We start from the raw sequence: 19241 nt of genomic DNA, 5'->3' as shown, positions 1-19241 counted from the left end.
CCAGGGGAAACAACTGTTCCACTTCCCATTGGAACATAACTGCGTAGGCATAGCTGTTAGCACAGCATGTTCCCATAGCTACATCTTCGCGTTGTAAGTAGTATTTACCATCAAAATCAAACATACTGTTCTCTAGCACTACTTCCATAAACCTACATATCATGTCTATGAGCTGTCCTCCATAGTCACTATTATGGTGAAGGAATCTATATAAATATTCAACACCTTCACCATTCAGTATTGATGTAAAAAGGGAGGTTACATCGAGGGTGACTAAACAGTGTTCCCCACTCATAGTTGACGTTTCACTATATGTATAAAGGCTCTCTAGGAAGTGCTTGGAATCTTTTAACACTACTTGAGATTTGTCCAAGATAGGTCTAATTTTCTTTTCTACGAAAATGGAAAATGGTTCAGTGATCCAACCTTGGCCTGCAACTACAGGTCTAAAAGGTGGAAACTGAGGGCCCTTGTGTGTCTTTGGTTGCCCTTGAAATGAGGGTATAACTGGATGTTCAGCTATCAGGAACTGAACCAGTTCCATTGAGATACCATAATTAACCATGAAATCATTAATAATAATCCTAATAACACTATACCTATCTTGGATATAATCGATAGTAGCAGGCTTATACACTTTGTCATCAGCAAGCATGTTATGTAATAAACTATAGTAGTATTCTCTATCCATAATAACAGTCATACCCCTTTGTCTGCAGGTCTAACTACAATTTGTGTATTTTATATCAGTCCTGATAGGGCCTTCTTCTCCTTCCAACTTAAGTTCTTATATTTTTCATTCTTAGAATGTGTATTTAATGTATTATAAAGCTCATCCTCACACATTCTAACACATGCCTCTAAGATAGGGTGGTTAGGTGGGATGTAACTACTAGGTTTCCTAAAGGTTACTTACTCCTTGCTTCATTTTATTGGGAAAGTTCAATTTTCACATAACATTTCTTAAAAACATTTTTAAATCAATTATAGTGTCCAGAATATCTGCTGCCTGAGCAGGAATGAATGATAAACTTTTTTGTAGCACTAAGATTTAATCTTTAGTTAGATGTTGTCTCGATATATTCCATATAATGTTCCGCTTTAAATCAGGTTCCACATTTTCTTCAAGGTGGGGTATTCCATCATCTCTGGCTGCTCCTTCCTTTTCATTCTGCCTCTGCTGTTGGACCTGTATGGTTGTCTTCCTCTCTCTCTTGGTGTATAGGTAGGGGAAAAAATGGGAAGGTTTGTGCTGTACTCTGTACACTCTCTTTCCTTCTGACTACTGGTTGTCCCAGTGGTAATTCATCGTCCACTTGTGAAATAGCACTATCCAAATTGATCATTTCACCAGCTGGATTTGTAGGGTTCATTGTTGCTTAAGTTAATAGCCCCTCAGATACACAGTGTTGTACTTCATTTAGCTTAGGAATCACATAACTATTCGTTGTTACTCTGTCTGTGTCTTGCTCCACATAATTATGAGGTAGCCTATGAGCTATTTCAAGTTCATTTCTCCTTTCATTAAATGCTCTCACCCCACTGGAATGAGCTGTGGTTATTACTGGTCTTTGTGGTCTAGGCCAAGAAAAGACATGGCCTTTTTTAAAATCTGCAGTATCCCTCTCCAATGTTTTACGTTTTTGTTGTATAGTTTTGTGTTCATATACACCAACATTGTCAGTTATTGTGCTCATGGCTTTATCAACAACATTTTCAGGAAACTGTTCATACAATGTCGCTTGTTGTTTCATAATATTGATAGCAAGACTTTCTTCCTGTGGTCTAAAAAACTCATTCATTAATTTTAGATAGCTACAGCTTGCTTCTAGATTTATCTTTTGCCATTTACTTAGCAGTTCTGGATACTGGGACCCATAGGTAGGCATTTTCAATATTCGTAGGCCCCTAGGAATTACTTTGAACTGAAGACATGCTTCGAAGTGAAACCTTTGTAGCTGTAGCTTTTTAAGTTTAAATGCATCATTCTCTATGTTATTAACCAGCTGTCTTAGTTTATAATGATCAATATTAGTACCTTCCTCTCGCAGTGTCCCTTCATTCAAAGCCGACTCTACTATCAGAGATTTCTCAGTGCTTTTCAGCATCTCCTTCTTTTTGCGTCTTGTTTTCTAAGGACAGAACAGCAGGGAATTTGTGCAATGTATATGGGATCTGGGTTTCATTACTGACACAGCCAGGTGTCCGCTTTTATCAAGGCATCATATTACCTTAAGAATAGTGTTACTGTAACAATGGCCTTGCTATGGTGATTCATGTATTACTATCTTCATGGGTTTAGTCAGACTATCAGCTGTATTAGTTCTGAAGATGTAGGGAGCAACCCCCCCCCCCGCATGGATGTGTGCTGTGAGACTTGTCTTCCATAGGAAAGCAATTATTGGTGAAAGCTCTTTCGCTATGGTGAGCTTGTTAGGCTGTGATTTCATTAAAGATAACTTTATTAGAAGACCCAGATTAGCCTTTTTATCTTAATGAGTGAAATGCACTTTACCAAAAGTGGTCTTGCCAGTTAGAATGGGCGCAGTATTTTGTGGATGGACTTCTGTCTGCTACTCCTCATATCAAACATATCATACCTGTCCTGCAGGATCTGTGCCAATTATTAGCTGTTGTAAGACTGTCTTTAACATCTTAGTGCTAACCTTCTGAGGTCTACAAATTCCGAGTCCTATGTGCCTAAAATAACTTCTGGCCCTCCATATTCCTCAATGAGGCCATTCATATCATCTGGTGATGAGCTACTGGTCACTCCTGGGATCAGGGCTGGAGTCTTCTGATAGACTTTTTTCTGTCTATCTCACCCTGGCCTGTAGAATCAACTGCTTTCCATGAGAGGCATGTAATTCTAATACCTCATTCCAAAGGTTCATAATGTGCTTTCTTTTGAAGACAGTCTGTTTTACATCACGGAGTAAGTCTATTTTGAACCACTAACATCTGTTTTAATTACTTAGTTATTGTATACTCTTTGGCTGTGCTGTTTCATTTTGTAATGCTAAAATTCAAGGAAGCAACCGTTTTGTTAGGTGTTTACTCCCTAGGCATATGTAAATAAATAAAGACCAACAATAAGGTTTCCAGTAAGAGCCCCTTCTTTTCTACTCCTGTAAACATCCAATTCACCACTGTTCTGATCCCCAGTGACCTAGGTGATAGGATATCCCTCAACACTTGTCCAGTCTCTCTTTGGATGGTTTAGTATTTGTGGCTGGACTAAAACAAAACCCTTCTCTTTTCCCAAGTTGCCACTGTTGCAGTCACCTGCACATGGATGGAGGACTACAGTGCATGCCAATAAGATCCAGACCCACATGTTTTGTAACCTGCTGCTTTTGCCAGCATTCCTTTGAAAAGGAAGTTTGATTACTTATGAGAATAACCAAATTGTTGCCTGCTGTTCCAATGGGGTGGGTATATCTTTTGAGGAAAGGGAGGAAGAGTAAATTTTAGAAACTGCAAGCATGCACTACCTATAAGAAAGTTGATCTTTTGAGGAAAGGGAGGCAGAGTAAATTTTAGAAACTGCATGCATGTACTACCTATAAGAAAGTTGACTTACTTTAATGTCTCTGCTAAAAAGAAGCTTTGCTGCATGTTGTCATGATTTGGTACTGTGGTATACACATCTCGAATACCGGAGAAACCGCTTTCTGTTCTGCAGTACTGTTCCAATGCCTGAAACATAAGATGTTTGCATTTTGATTTCAACATAGCACTCGTTTTAATTTGCAAATCTACAATTGTAAGCTACAGAATTCATCAGACACATCATTTGAAACACAAGTGTATCTTGAGAGAAAAACAGTGACACACATATGTTCTGTTTACACTGAGATGAACCACTGTGAAAAGGAACAGAAGTGTAGCAGATGTGAGAACTGTTAGCTTGGTAATATGCTGTTTGCATGCCACCATACCACGAGCAGAACTTAAATGAACTTTAGGGTATTTGCATCCTCTAGATTACATGGTAATTCATTTCATACCTTTATTTTCATTAGGAAGATAAAACTGTTTACTTTCTGTGCAGATAATCTTGATTTTCACCAAGCCAATCTAAGTAATCTTAAGATTGCATATACCGAATTAAATTTCTGAACAGTTTTAATTAAAATCTGGAAAAAAGTGGCAGCTATACAGGGATTCACAATAGTAGCTAACACTCAGGGTTAATATCTACTGTCTCTGTCTCAGGAAGCAAAATTATGTATGCAATCCTTGCCGTGATGTGAGTATCCTCTTTTGCCTGGGCATATAACTCATGGTCACAGCACTCCTTTTTCTGAAAAATGGAGAGGCAAAGCATAAAAAAAGAAAAAAAAACATAAGCACAGGCCTGTATTGGGCAAAATATATCTTAGAAGTTATCTGGTCATGTGTGCTCATCATTAATATTCCCATAGTGCAACAACTGTAAAATTAGCATATTTTTACATTTTAACCTAGTGAGACCACTTCATACCAAGAGCATTACTGAGGTTGTGTTTTAGTGTAAAATGTCATCATGTTGTACACAAAAGACACAGTAAATTTACCCCAAAGCATGGCAAAATCACATGATGAATATAACAAAAGATTATAACGCACACTCTATGTGTTAAAACTTAACTTATATGAAAGTAGATGTACATGTTTATTCATTTTTTCGTTGTATTAACTGTTAACAAAGTAATTGACCTGACTGAAGACGATTTTTAATGAAGATATGGACACAAGTTAGCCAAATACATGTAACTTTACAAAATATAATAATGATATTTTACATTAAGAAGGATTGTGGTCTGCACTCTTGTGGGAGGAGAGGCTGGACTCTGCCCTTCTGAGCTGGGAATTTCTGATTGGAGGCTTATAGTGCCTGCATATTTAAACTGTTTCTTACTGAAATTGGTGTACCTTGTTTGCTGTCGCATAAACTAGATTCAGGCCTGCTGAATCTAGCTTTGCTTGTATAACTTGAGCACTAATCCAGGCCTTCTTTTTTGGAGAAGGTTCCCCTGCACCTCAGTGGCAGGAGTGTGCAGTTAGAACTTGTCTGATTGAAGACTACAGGAACAGGGCTCAGTTTTGAGATTTTTTTACTGGTTAATTGGGTAATTTGTTTAAAAGCCTTTTCTGATTGCTTGCAGTCATATAAAGCTGTTTTAAGTGTATTTTTTTACTGTTTGTAGTAGTTTAAAGCTGTTTTAAGTGTAATTTTTTGCTGTTTTTGCCTTATCTTTTCAAAAAAATTTTTTTTCCTTGTTTCCCACGTTTCTAAGCTAGTATAGTCCAGTTTTCAGGCTAGTGCTGAATTCAGGGCTGTGTTACAAGTTTTTGAGTTGCCCATACCTTACTTGGATAGAGGGAGGTTTCCCTGTTCACCTGTGAGAGAGGGAGCTTTGAGCAGCCATCTGTCCCTGGAGGAGTGGTTCCAGCCCAGACATTAGTAGTTTACAGGTCATTTTGGGCTAATTTCTATCTCTTTCATTTCCCTGCTGTAAAAATCACGTTTGCACGGTTTTGCACGTCCGGGCAGTGCCAGTTAGCTAGGGCTAAATTATTCCCTGCTCCACCAAGTCTCCTCTTCAGTTTTTCTCTTGAAAGAAGTCTAACTCTCAACCTAAGCACTTAAAAAGCATCCTACAGTCCAGCACTTGCTCAGAACTAATAGCAAGCACTAATATACCCCAACACTTGATTGCTCAGCAGGGCAAGGCTCATTATTCACCCCTCACCAACCAAGCGACTAAGCAGCTCACCCTACTATTCAGGCATGACCGAAGGACAATTGCAGGTATACTCTCCAGTCCAGCTGGTGAACCTGGGTATCCTGAAGCAATGTTACAACTGCCTCATGTACACAGGCAACCCTCTCCTCCTACCACAAAACATTAACATATGCGAGAGATGCAATTATATAGCTAAAGTGGAGGCTAAGCTCTCTCCACCAAAGACTGGAACAGGCAGTCATGAGGAGAAGGTTAACACTTGCACCACACCTCCAGCCTCACAGAGACATACTAAACCAGCACTGGCAAAAAATACACACAAATACACTAAATCATACTCAGAGGCTCTAAATAAATACCTGCAAAAGCATCAGAGACCTCCAAAGCAGACACTCAAAAAACCTGCAGCTCCTGTCACAAACCAGAGAATACATAAAACACAAAATCAGTGTTCCACATAATCACAGCCCTTAAGGCAAAATAACATACCTAACACACTAGTAATAGGCGACTCTATAGTCAGGCACACTGACATCTCACTCACTAGGCTGGACAAAGAGAAGGTTACTGTTAGCTGCCTGTTGGGAGCCAGAATCTGCCACATAACACAAGCACTCAGGTCACTCCAGAACAAGTACAAATATGACTCTGTCATTGTTCATGTTGGTGTGAATGACCTGAGACGTACCTCCCTGGACTGCATGAAAAGAGACATGGAAGAGCTCTCTGATCATGTAGCCCAGGCGGGTATGACCCTGACCCTGAGTAGCATCCTGCCCTCACCAAGAATGATATCACAGTATAAAGAAAAATGATAAATTTCAACAATTGGCTAAGCTTCTGGTGTCATTCAAAGGGGATCCAGTGTCTGTTGGCCTGGGACCCTATGCTCGACAAGCCTTGTTGCTTTGCAAGAGATGGCTTGCACTTGTCATCCCTAGGCTTTCGAATACTGGCCAAGGCTCTTGCTGCCCCCATAGTGCCTTTTTTAGGCAAGGCTCAAAAGTCAAACCCACCTTCGTAAACAGCACAAATAAAAAAATGAGGGTTATGCTACTCAAAGCCAAGAGTTTAAATCTCAAAATGCACATGCTCGAAGCACTCCTCAGTATGGAGAATGTGGACATCTGTGCAGTAACTGAAACCTAGTTCAAGGCTCTACAGAGCACCCCAGCACTACCAGGCTACAACTCATACCACACATTTCGGCCACAGAACATGGACCGAAACACAAAAGGAGGGGGTGTATCCATATTCATCAAGGATACCTACACCTCCAGGTTAGTGGCGCAGCATGATACCTCTGAGATCATCCATGTGCAACTAACATTGGGAAAATCTGCAATGCAAATTGTGGCCTGCTACAGATCACCTTCCATGACCCAGGACCACCACTCCACCTTTCTGGAGACACTGGAAAACATGAAGGTCCTACCGAACACCCTGATATTGGGCAATTTCAATTACCCTATCATTAACTGGGAAAACTACTCAAGTACAAACTCCCAGGTCCAGCGCTTCCTGGAATTTATCAACTCAAATGCCCTGGATCAGGTGGTAAACTTCCCTACCAGAGGTGAAAACATATTGGACCTGCTCATCACCAACATGGGCGACAGGTGTTCCGCACCGGAGGTCAACCCTTCACTGGTTAGATCAGACCATAAATTAATCACTATGGATGTCCACACCACACCACCACCCAAGGAAACCATAGTAAAAAACTTTTCTAAAGTAAACTTTGCCTTACTTAAGACAGAGATGGTAAGTTTCACAGACCCCACACTAAAGGATAACAGTGTCCAAGATGCAGAAACCTTTACAAATGCACTCTATGAGCACCTACAAGGATGCATGGATCGTGCCATCCCTAGCAAAACCAAGAATCACTCCCCTAAGAGAAGGAAACCAGTCTGCTGGACCCCTGCCATAAACAGGCTATACAATAGAATGAGGAACCTAGTGCAGAAAAAAAGCAAATCCCAAGAAGGAAAGACATCCCTGATCAGTATCAGTAAGAAACTACAGTGCCTCATAAAATCATCCAAGACCTAACTTTGAAAGAAAAATAGCCAAGGATTCAAAAGATAACCACAAAGTCTTCTTTAGCTATGTTAGGTTTAAGAATCTAAGTGGCAACTTGCAGATATAATCTGAGCTAGTGCAAAATAGCAGAAAATATACTGAACTTACTGATATTGCCAACATCCTGGCAGATAGATTCAGTCCAAATTTTACCCCCTCTCAACCCCAAAAGGGCCCACAACAGTACCATAAAAGTGTAGTGTCCCGGAAATCACAGACGCACAGGTGAAAACAGCCCTTTCAAAAGCCAAAAGCACAGCATCAATGGGGTCAGATGGCATCCCAGGCCGCATCTTGCATGAACTACAGAACGAACTAACCCCGCCAACTAAACACACTCTTCAACCTCAGCCTCTCCACAGGCTACGTGCCAATAGAATGGTGCACAGCAACGGTTATTCCGCTCCACAAAGGAGGGGCCACAACTGACCCTGGTAACTATCAGCCCATAAGCCTGACTAGCCTGGTCTGCAAGGCTATGGAGCGCATCATCATGGAACTCATTAACAAAGACATTGGGAACCCCGAAACACTTGACCCAACCCAGTTTAGCTTTGTTAAGGGCAGATCATGCCTACTAAACCTGGTTGACTTCTTCGAGACAGTCACCAAGGCCATAGATGAGGGGAAGGTGGTTCACACAGCCTACCTTGACCTCACCAAGGCTTTTGACACCATTCCCCACTCAGGAATTATAGAAAAACTCACCAGTCTGAACATAAACCCCTACGTCACGAGATGGGTTGCCAACTGGCTTACAGACAGAACTCACACGGTAAGAATAGCGAGCTCCAGGTCCGACTCTAAACCAGTCACAAGTGGTGTCCCACAAGGCTCGGTCCTGGGACCCCTATTGTTTGGCATATATTTCTCGGAAGTACAGGAAAACACAGGAGGACTATGGCTAACCAAGTTCGCTGATGACTGCAAACTGGGAGCCATAACACACTCTCCAGCTGACACGGACATTCTCCAAAAGGGCCTTACTGAGATGGACACCTGGTGTCAAAGTCATGGTCTCAAGCTAAATGCCAAAAAATGCATAGTCATCCCATTGGGAAAAACAAAAGAGTCAGGAATTACCACATAGGTGACAGCCCCCTTAATACAGAAGAGGTAATAAGAGATCTGGGGACGTAGGTAGATAGTGATCTCTCCTTTGACAATCATATTGCCAAAGTAGTTAAGAACCCATCTAATTAGTAAAGCGTTCGCATCTAGAAATAAAGAGGGTCTAGTGCCCCTCTACTCATCACTCATCTGACCCCTCATAGAGTATAATGCCCCATTTGGGATGTACCTCACAAGACACTTCCAACATCTGGAAAGACCACAAAAGTACCTCACCAAGAGGATTACTGGCCTCAAACATATGTCCTGTGCAGCCCGACTGGAAAAACTCCAGCTGTACTCAGTGGCATATCACTTACTCAGAGGTGATCTCTGCCTGACATACAAAGCCATGTCCAACTCAGAATTGATGGACGTGCTCCACCTAAAGAAATCCAAGTCACTGTGAGCCACTCACTCTAGTGAGCTAAACCTCGCCACAACAATAAATAGAACATGCTGGAGGGACAGATTCCTGTCACAGGGACTCCTCATGCTTTGGAACAAAATTCCTAACTACATTAGGCAGAGCCTCTCACTAACACTCTTCAAGAGAAACCTTGACGAGTGGATGGGTAACAGAAAATACACCCCTGGGATAACTTCATTGGCTCTTCTTGACAGAGGCTCAGTTAATTAATCAATGAGGCGGTGAAAGCTGACACACTCTGGCTGGGCTTCCTAATGCCCTCGGGCAGACAGCCTAGTACCTTCCTATGAAACTATGAACCTATGTATACAGAAGCAATTTCTAACACATTACAATCTAATGAATAACCATGAAGTTAAATTTAAGCATAGCAAATTATTCACAGGCATTTTTGCAGCCTTAGATTTTCAGATGGTAAATAAACAGCAACACATCTGCCATAAATATAGTTGCATTTCTGTACAAACATGGTAAATAACTTGTGTAAGGATGAAGGAAGATGGTATACAATGGTATATAAGTTTGGAAGTGATTGCAATAAAAATGTATTGAGATGCTGAGGAATAAAGTTGAGGCACTCCAAATGTGTATGTTTTGCATCCCTGCATTAACCACACCTGCTATATAAGAAATAAACAAGCTAGTGATGGTGTGAAGATAAGGATTTATATAAATACAGCAGAGTGAGGAAGAGTTCTGAGCATGATGACTGTCCCAGTACTGAGTCTTACAACAAGGCCAGTATTCATCATCAGTTTGAGTAGTATGCAGTGTACTGTTCAGCTGCAAAAGGCAGCTTGCAAGGATGTTTCGACAGAGCTACTGACATGAGACATCAAGAGCTCGAGAAGAGGTATGTCCAAATGACAATACAATGACATACAAATGCAGGTATGTAGTCTAATAACTGCATAATATGGTGGAAATGAATGCCTCTGACATCAGGTCAGGATTCATGTATGATGGAAGCAGGTGGAGTACAGCAAGTTGCAATTCAGTATAAGAGCAAAAAGCAAACAGGGGTTTGTGGATTTGGAACAAGCAAAGAGGTCAGGAGCAGCACCAGCAGTGATCATACAGCAGCAGAAGTTACTGTTAACATGTACTGCTACCCCTCATCCAGTAGCATGATGTGGTGGCAGGCAGCATGAACATAACCGTTTCCCATGAATGAAACTATTATACAGAAAGCAGCTAACATGTGCTGCCCATGAACAGGATGGGCAGGAATGCATGGACTTCCTATCCCAGTGTGCAGCAAGCATGTGGAAGCACTTACTATACTACCCATACAGATATCCAAGAAACAAACAGGGGACTCAGTGAGCATAACAATAGTGCCGGCCTGCAAAATATTCAATATGTTCCTTGATGCATGACTTATGCATGTGAGTCTGCATATCTTTTCCCCAACACACATGAGGAGGGAGACTCCACCATCCTCAGTCATGCGTGGCTTGTCTGACATTGACTGTCCCTTGAAGTACTGGGTACAACATATGGTGTACATGTGGAAATAAAGGCCCCACTCTTTACCCATGGGTTGTGTTACATCAATAAGAAGGATCACCACTCTATCAAATGCCAGGTAATGTGCACCACACAGGAGTTGGTGACCACTGTGTCTGCTCAACACCCTGGCACTGTCCATGATATACACACCTGGCATACAAGTCATCCTCATTAGTCATTTCTACATAGTAAAATTCCATGAGATCAGCTAGGTGGTAAGTGCAGGAACTGTGCTAATCAAATGTATGCAAAGACAAAGACAGTAAGTGCAAATGTCTCACCCATCCCATATGTTTCAGTGATGCTCATACAGAACATACTCACCATGAACACCTTGCATATAACACCAACCATCTTAAACCAAAAACATTACTGAGCAGTTCTTCCTCCTGCTGAAGGTACAGTTTCACTGTCAGAATATACCTGTAGGAGGCACTGCAATGCGTTTCTGCCATAGCCTCCAAGATGTTTGTGTAATGTTACCTGCTACATAATACAGTTACTAGGTTGCTTGCTGGCCAGCCATCTGTCCAAGGAATTTCTAAGCCCTAGATAAAAGCCCATGTTACTGCCAACACATCAACCTCATCCAACAACAACAGTGAGATAAAGAGATGGTGAGTGGCAGGTGCATCATACATTCCCAGATGGCAACAGGCACAACACAGGACAGGGCAGGTGAAGCAGCATTATCTAGCTCAACTCTTTAGGTCTATGATGAACACACAGTAACTGTATGATGTTACATAAAACAGACATGATACATTTATAAAAGCTACGCTGGGTAGTGCAAAATTGAGTGAAACTATGAATAAGGCATCTACATGTGTACCACATAGGATGGAGGTTGCAATGAGTCACACACACATCTTCCAAAGGACCTGATGACAAGTGGCAAACATCACAAGCTAGAGGGGTGGCAAGGCGTTCCTATCGCAAAGGGTAATTTGTGTCATACACAACGACCTTTGGAGGGCAGGGAGGGCTGAATGCATGGGGCTATGATCTAGGGTCTCTAAAGTGGCTTCATGTAGAAAGAATAGAGGTCCCTTATGATAGGGATGTTGCATTATGGACAGGACGGGACCTGCATGGATCCACTAGTGAGGTGTCCTTCTCAAAGAGGCTGGTAGCCTTCTCTGCAGTAGTGGAGTAAGATGCTATTTGACTTGCAAGTGCAGAGTACCTACCCCAAAGTGGCCTCCCAAGGTGGCCACCTTGTGTACATATCCACCCCAGCTCATGGACAACACTACTGGACAGAACACTGACAGGGCCACTTGCTATCCCCCACAGAGAAGTGCCACTATAGCCTTTTTGAGACCTAGTGTGGTGTCATCCCCGGGGTCTATTGCCCCAACAAGATACTGTCAACGCATGCAACTTCCTCATAAAAAGTACACACAACAGCAGTTACCACCATGTCATCAAGGATAGCAACAGATTGTTCTAGGATGATTACCCCAAACATCTAGTGAATGAGCCCCAGTACCACCCATACATCAGTGGCTGGCTGTAACATGTCTTCTTTGGGAAGCCCCGCTAGGCTGCAGTACACATCAGATAGAGAGCACTCCTCTGATGCTTCTGTCACATACTTAGCAGTGTTAGTACTATCACTAATGGCGTCAGTGAGTGCTCATGCTGTACAGTGGGTATAAGCACATCAGAGGCAGTGCATCCCTCTGCTGCTGCTGCCACACACTGAGCTGTGCTAGTGCTATCACTAATGGCGTCAGTGAGTGCTCATGCTGTACAGTGGGTATAAGCACATCAGAGGCAGTGCATCCCTCTGCTGCTGCTGCCACACACTGAGCTGTGCTAGTGCTATCACTAATGGCGTCAGTGAGTGCTCATGCTGTACAGTGGGTATAAGCACATCAGAGGCAGTGCATCCCTCTGCTGCTGCTGCCACACACTGAGCTGTGCTAGTGCTATCACTAATGGCGTCAGTGAGTGCTCATGCTGTACAGTGGGTATAAGCACATCAGAGGCAGTGCATCCCTCTGCTGCTGCTGCCACACACTGAGCTGTGCTAGTGCTATCACTAATGGCGTCAGTGAGTGCTCATGCTGTACAGTGGGTATAAGCACATCAGAGGCAGTGCATCCCTCTGCTGCTGCTGCCACACACTGAGCTGTGCTAGTGCTATCACTAATGGCGTCAGTGAGTGCTCATGCTGTACAGTGGGTATAAGCACATCAGAGGCAGTGCATTCCTCTGCTGCTGCACACTGAGCTGTACTAGCACTATCACTAATGGCGTCAGTGAGTGCTCATGCTGTACAGTGGGTATAAGCACATCAGAGGCAGTGCATCCCTCTGCTGCTGCTGCGACACACTGAGCTGTACTAGCACTATCACTAATGGCGTCAGTGAGTGCTCATGCTGTACAGTGGGTATAAGCACATCAGAGGCAGTGCATCCCTCTGCTGCTGCTGCCACACACTGAGCTGTGCTAGTGCTATCACTAATGGGGTCAGTGAGTGCTCATGCTGTACAGTGGGTATAAGCACATCAGAGGCAGTGCATCCCTCTGCTGCTGCTGCCACACACTGAGCTGTGCTAGTGCTATCACCTAATGGCGTCAGTGAGTGCTCATGCTGTACAGTGGGTATAAGCACATCAGAGGCAGTGCATTCCTCTGCTGCTGCTGCGACACACTGAGCTGTACTAGCACTATCACTAATGGCGTCAGTGAGTGCTCATGCTGTACAGTGGGTATAAGCACATCAGAGGCAGTGCATCCCTCTGCTGCTGCTGCCACACACTGAGCTGTGCTAGTGCTATCACTAATGGCGTCAGTGAGTGCTCATGCTGTACAGTGGGTATAAGCACATCAGAGGCAGTGCATTCCTCTGCTGCTGCTGCGACACACTGAGCTGTACTAGCACTATCACTAATGGCGTCAGTGAGTGCTCATGCTGTACAGTGGGTATAAGCACATCAGAGGCAGTGCATCCCTCTGCTGCTGCTGCCACACACTGAGCTGTGCTAGTGCTATCACTAATGGGGTCAGTGAGTGCTCATGCTGTCCAGCCCTTAGCACATGTTTGGATGAGGCCTTACTCTCTCCTTAAACAATGGGTGAAAACCACCCGGGAGGGAGAAAGACCATACCTGTGTATCATCTGTCTGTGACTCAGTGTGTCTGGCCTCTGCATCAGCATCAGACCCTGCACAATTACTGACTTCTTCTTCTTCTTTCGGCTTTTTCTGGTTAGAGGTCGCCACAGCGGATCACCTGTCCGCTCATGATTGGCAGTGGAGTTGTATGGTGTCTAGTTGCCAGCCCAGTGCCCAACCTTCCACAGAAGGTACACACATGCACACACTCACACCTAAGGCCAATTTAGAGTGTACAATCCACCTACAGCATGTCTTTGGTATGTGGGAGGAAACTGGAGCACCCCGGAGGAAACCCCCGCGATCACAGGGAGGACATGCAGACTACACACAAAAGGCACCCCAGCCGAGGATCGAACCAGAGAACCTCTTGCTGTGAGGTGGCAACGCTAACTGCTGCACCACCGTGGCTGCCCATACCCTGCACAATTACTGACATTAACCTTTTTTCCAGACCCAGTGTGTACAGGTGTCATTGTAGCAGTGGCCCAGCCTGATAATATACAACACAAAACAGAAGAGAATGAAACTGAATATCCCATGCTACTTGTGTTGTACATTCAGTCAGTGGTACAGAATATGCAGATAAAGAAGAGAGACATACTCCACTATCATTCTTCTTCTGCATGCACACCTGAGACACCTATGGGAAACTTATATAGGGGAATCTGTGGATTACTTACAGCCTGTAAGTGCACTGTTGCTATATAAACATGTTCAATAGGGTTACTAAGCTAGTCCTGCTTCCCCTGAGTCACATGAGGGATGACCACTCCTGGATCCCATGTCCACTTCTCTTGGGGAACCTGTGTCTTCATCTCTGTGCATGGGCACTAGGAATTGCTCCTTATTAGTTTGGCTTGCAGTGCCAGGAGGTCCACAACAAGTAGCCATCATCTGTGCTGCTACACTGCATGCCTTCTGCAGGTGTGCCTGTTCATGTCATTGGCATGCCTCCAACATTGCGTTGTTTGACTCTGCCCACCAACAGCACTGATGTCATGAACTAATGTCTCCCACATATGATCCTGGAGTAGCCACTGAGCATCCTCTGTCCCAAACAGGTTCCACTTATAGATTCTGAGGATGTCATTCTTAACTGAAAGTGTACAATCATTGATATCTGTCCCTCTTGAGGACATGATGAAACCTATCAAAACAAAAGAGTAGCTGTAGGCCAGTAACTAGCAAAGACAATACATTACCAATTACAATCAATGAGTGGGTGTATATACATATATATATATATATATATATATATATATATATATTTTTTTTTATATTGACAGTGGTACGACAGTTAGTGCCACCCATGTTAAGTTATAGATAGTGGGGACTCCAGTGACATCACTGACCAGAGATAAGGACATATGTCCATGTATACAGCTTGTTGGCTGCCACACAATGGCATACATGAATATACAGTGGAAGGACAGACTTCACAGACAACATAGGTAGAGACCATAGTTATGGGTAAAACAAATAATAATAATAAAACATCAACAGAAACCTGGTGCTTCAAAAGAAAATCTTTACTGAACAATTCTCCACTCACGTGCTTTCATCTTTGTAAAGATTTAATCAGAAATTAAGTAGAAAGCCAAACACCTGAAATAAATACTACTAAAAATCATACCACTAGTTACAAAGCTACTGGTCAAAAAATGTAAAATCAGCTGATAATCATGTCTAAAACATTTATATTATTGTATAAAATAAATATATGCATGAGTTTTAAACATACCTCTTAATAATGAGGCTGGAATGTAAAACAACCTTCAGACTAATATGACCATTTAACATGGAGATTTTACTATAATCTAATCTAATCTGCTAACAAAACTTTGTTAAAGTCTTATCCCCTAGGGGTACGACACAGGTGTTTGGTACAAAATAAATAAAATTATTACAATTAGTAGATGCCTTAAAAAGTGCCATTCAGATGTTTGAGGCTGAGTTTTTGAATACAATTAAATGTCATAGTGAGCATGGAGTAAGATGTGGGGTATAAAATACATGTGCGGCATTCTACATTGATAAGACTATTCAAAAACACAACCTCAGAATTAATGAACATCAGTAAAGCTGGATCACCATGGAGCATGACCTGAGCATCTTTGTGGTTCTCTTCAGCTTGACAGTAAATTGTTAGGTGGCATAATTGGCAGTATTACAGAAACAGCTTTTATTTATTAAGACAGAAGAATAGCATGGCTTCACTAGTGAATGCTTACCCCATATTCCAATTGTGTGAGTGCATGCTAGCAACTTTAGGAAGGGGCTAACTACATTAGTTACATTTGCAGCAAGCAGCTTGCTACAGCTGCAGCATGATAATGCTTTTTTTTAATCTTTCGTCTTTTTTCTTTCTTTCTTTTTTTCTGCATCTCAGAGGTGAGGAGAGGTGCTATAAAGGGGAATCCCCCGGGTGGAAAGTTAGTTAAGCTAATGCTCTGAGTTATGGCACTCTACATCATTCCCTAGAAAGTTTTGCACCTCCATCACTTTGAATATCTAACTTCCACAATTGTTCTTCTGAGCAGTTTGTTTCCCTATCCTCCACACCCCCACACATAAGAGAATAAAAGAATAATGTTATAGTAGTAATAATAATAGTAATCATAATAATGTAACAGTATAAGGAAAGTGGGATCTTTAGCAAAGCATAATTTAAATAACAAGAAATTAAAGTAATAGGCCATCCGTAAAGTGAAGAATTTAGTGTGGAAACTCTGACTCAGGTATCGCAAGATGATGAACCAATGGGTCCCCAGATGAAGGAGCAGTAGATGCAGTAGGATGCATCTAAAGAAGATACGTCACAGAGTGATGTTCTGGAACTTTCTGTAGGAGATGCAAAGCAAAGGAAAAAGCAGAAAAGAGCAAAGAAGATGCTGTCAGTCCCGAAACTGATTATCTAAGGGAAGCCCTACTTCATTTATTGGAGAACAACAGAGATATTCTTTATTTATTTATTTGCATTTGTTTACCAGGATGGTCCAGCAGGGCTAGAAGTGCCCACTTTCAGTGCAGTCTCGGGGAAAACAACTCCACATATAAGACATTTCATATACAATACAGAATTTACATTAATAAAGATATTTAGTACATATTATTGGCAGCTTAAACAATTGGTGAAAAAAGAAATACATACGTAATCATTCTCAAATCAAAGATATTATACAAGCAATACAGAGTGTATACATGACAACATTCCATATGAATAGTTTTCAGCTAGCAAAATTTATATAGGACACCATGCAGTGGGTGCAAAGCAGATATAGGAATTAATTAGAGACTCAGTACTTAAACTTTTCACACATTTAGGAGGTGTAATAGCTGAGTGATAGGCTGAGTCCTGTTGCAGGAATCAGCAAAGTCAGTGGATATTGTTGCTGATATAAGTGGTGGTATGATATTAAGGTAGGCTGCAAGAGTACCTGAATGTCTCACCTGGTTCAATGGTAGATCTATAAGAGTTAGTAAGATTAGGAAGTAGGCAGGAGGGATCAATGGTAGAACAATGAGGGTTAGTAGAAGAGGGAAGTGGACAGGCTGGAGAGGCGGAGTAAGTAAAAAGACAAGTGGATGTGAAAGGAGGATTCCAGAGTAGTAGAATGGGGGTGAGAATAGTTGTGATGGTTGAAGTTAAGTTATATGAGATGTGGTGTTAGCACATGTGCACAGCCAAGATGAGGAGAGGTGTTGTTTCAGAGATGTCCTGAAGAGGGTTACTGGGTGGGTGGATCTAAGTGTTGGGGGGAGGGGTTCCAAAGTTTTGCGATGGTAAAGGAGTAAAGCATCTGGCCAGCCGAAAGTTTGTGGTTTTCAACATTTACGAGCAGTTGGTTGTTGGATCGGAGTGGTCTGTTAGGATGGTATAAAGTAAGTATAGAAGATAGAGCAGGGCACATAGATGGATTATGAACGAGTTTGTGGGGTACATGGATGGATTATGAATAAGTTTGTGAGCTGTCGTTAGTTGGATAAAGGTGAGATAGTTGGGGAGTTCAAGCCATTTTAGGTTGCTTAATGATAAGCAGTGGTGGGATGAGTAGGAGGTACCTCAGGAAACTGAGACATATTAAGACAGATGAAAGAAATAGATTACAGAAAGTAAACTGTGAGCACAGTAATTCAGACTATTAAGAGAAATTCATGTGATATAACAAAAATATATAGCATATACTACTGTGCAGCTAAGCTAATAACAAACTACAACCTCAAAATCTGAAAAACAAAGGGTAGCCACAGTGGATCACCTGTCCACTCATGATTGGCAGTGGAGTTTTGCAGTGTGAAGTTGCCAGCCCAGTGCCTAACCTCCCACAGAAGGCACACACATGCACACACTCACACCTAGGTCCAATTTAGAGTGCCCAATCCATTTACAGCATGTCTTTGGGATGTGGGAGGAAACTGGAGCACCTGGAGGAAACCCACACGACCACAGTGAGGACATGCAGATTCCAGCTTAGCTGAGAATTGAACCAGAGAACCTCTTGTTGTGAGGCAGCACTGGTAACTTCTGCACCACCGTGGCCGCACTATGGACTCATCTAATAGAGAAAAATATAAACCAACTAAGAGTTCTGTTAGAAGAATACAGAAAATGGAACAGGTAATCAAAAACTCTTAGTAAAACAGGTTTGGTTAAAAATACGACACAATATTAAAACAGAACAGGAATTATCAAATACTATTTCAAATAATAAACTAAAAATATCAGCACAAACCGAAAATCTTAGAAGATACATTGATAAATATAAAAAGTACAAAACAAACAATTAACGGATGACCCAAAACAGTTTTATAGAGAAATGGGCAACGAAGCAAAAGCAATAGAAACACCATGAAAAAACAAAAAAAAAAATAACAAAAAACAAACAAAAAAAGCATAGGTACATATTGGGGGAGCATTTATGAAGACCCTGCTGAATATAACAAAGACGCCAAATGGATAAAAGAGTAAAGAGAAACATCACAGAGCTGTAATGCAGAGGGTATGAACATGGAAGAAGTGATAGGCAAAGAAAGTGAGACAGAAAATAGAAAAGTGCCTAACTAGAAAATGCTGAGTCCAGATATAGTACCAAACTCATGGCTAAAGGCATTAATATCTTAACACAAAGATTTAGATCTCAAAAATAAACCTGCAAACCAGCCTACGCAATATAGCCCAAGGAAATGCCTGCTGACAATATATAAATTATGTACTGGAACTGACGCAGCCAGAGTTTATACCCA

General features: G+C 42.0%; 1 protein-coding gene across 1 annotated transcript in view; it reads right to left on the bottom strand.

Annotated features, from left to right (window-relative positions):
- LOC122816395 (mannosyl-oligosaccharide 1,2-alpha-mannosidase IA-like) overlaps positions 1-19241 on the bottom strand; it is a 1552790-nt gene that overhangs the window by 62695 nt on the left and 1470854 nt on the right. Inside the window, exon 11 of the mRNA XM_044089154.1 lies at positions 3584-3699. Within this exon, the coding sequence (XP_043945089.1) occupies positions 3584-3699 (116 nt within the window). The remainder of the gene's footprint in view (positions 1-3583; positions 3700-19241) is intronic.

The sequence above is a fragment of the Protopterus annectens genome, chromosome 1.part1 (genome assembly GCF_019279795.1).
Source record: "Protopterus annectens isolate FY-2018-M chromosome 1.part1, PAN1.0, whole genome shotgun sequence".
NCBI lineage: Eukaryota > Metazoa > Chordata > Ceratodontiformes > Protopteridae > Protopterus > Protopterus annectens.
The sequence above is the reverse complement of the archived record's forward strand: the minus strand, read 5'-3'. Positions and strand labels throughout refer to the sequence as shown.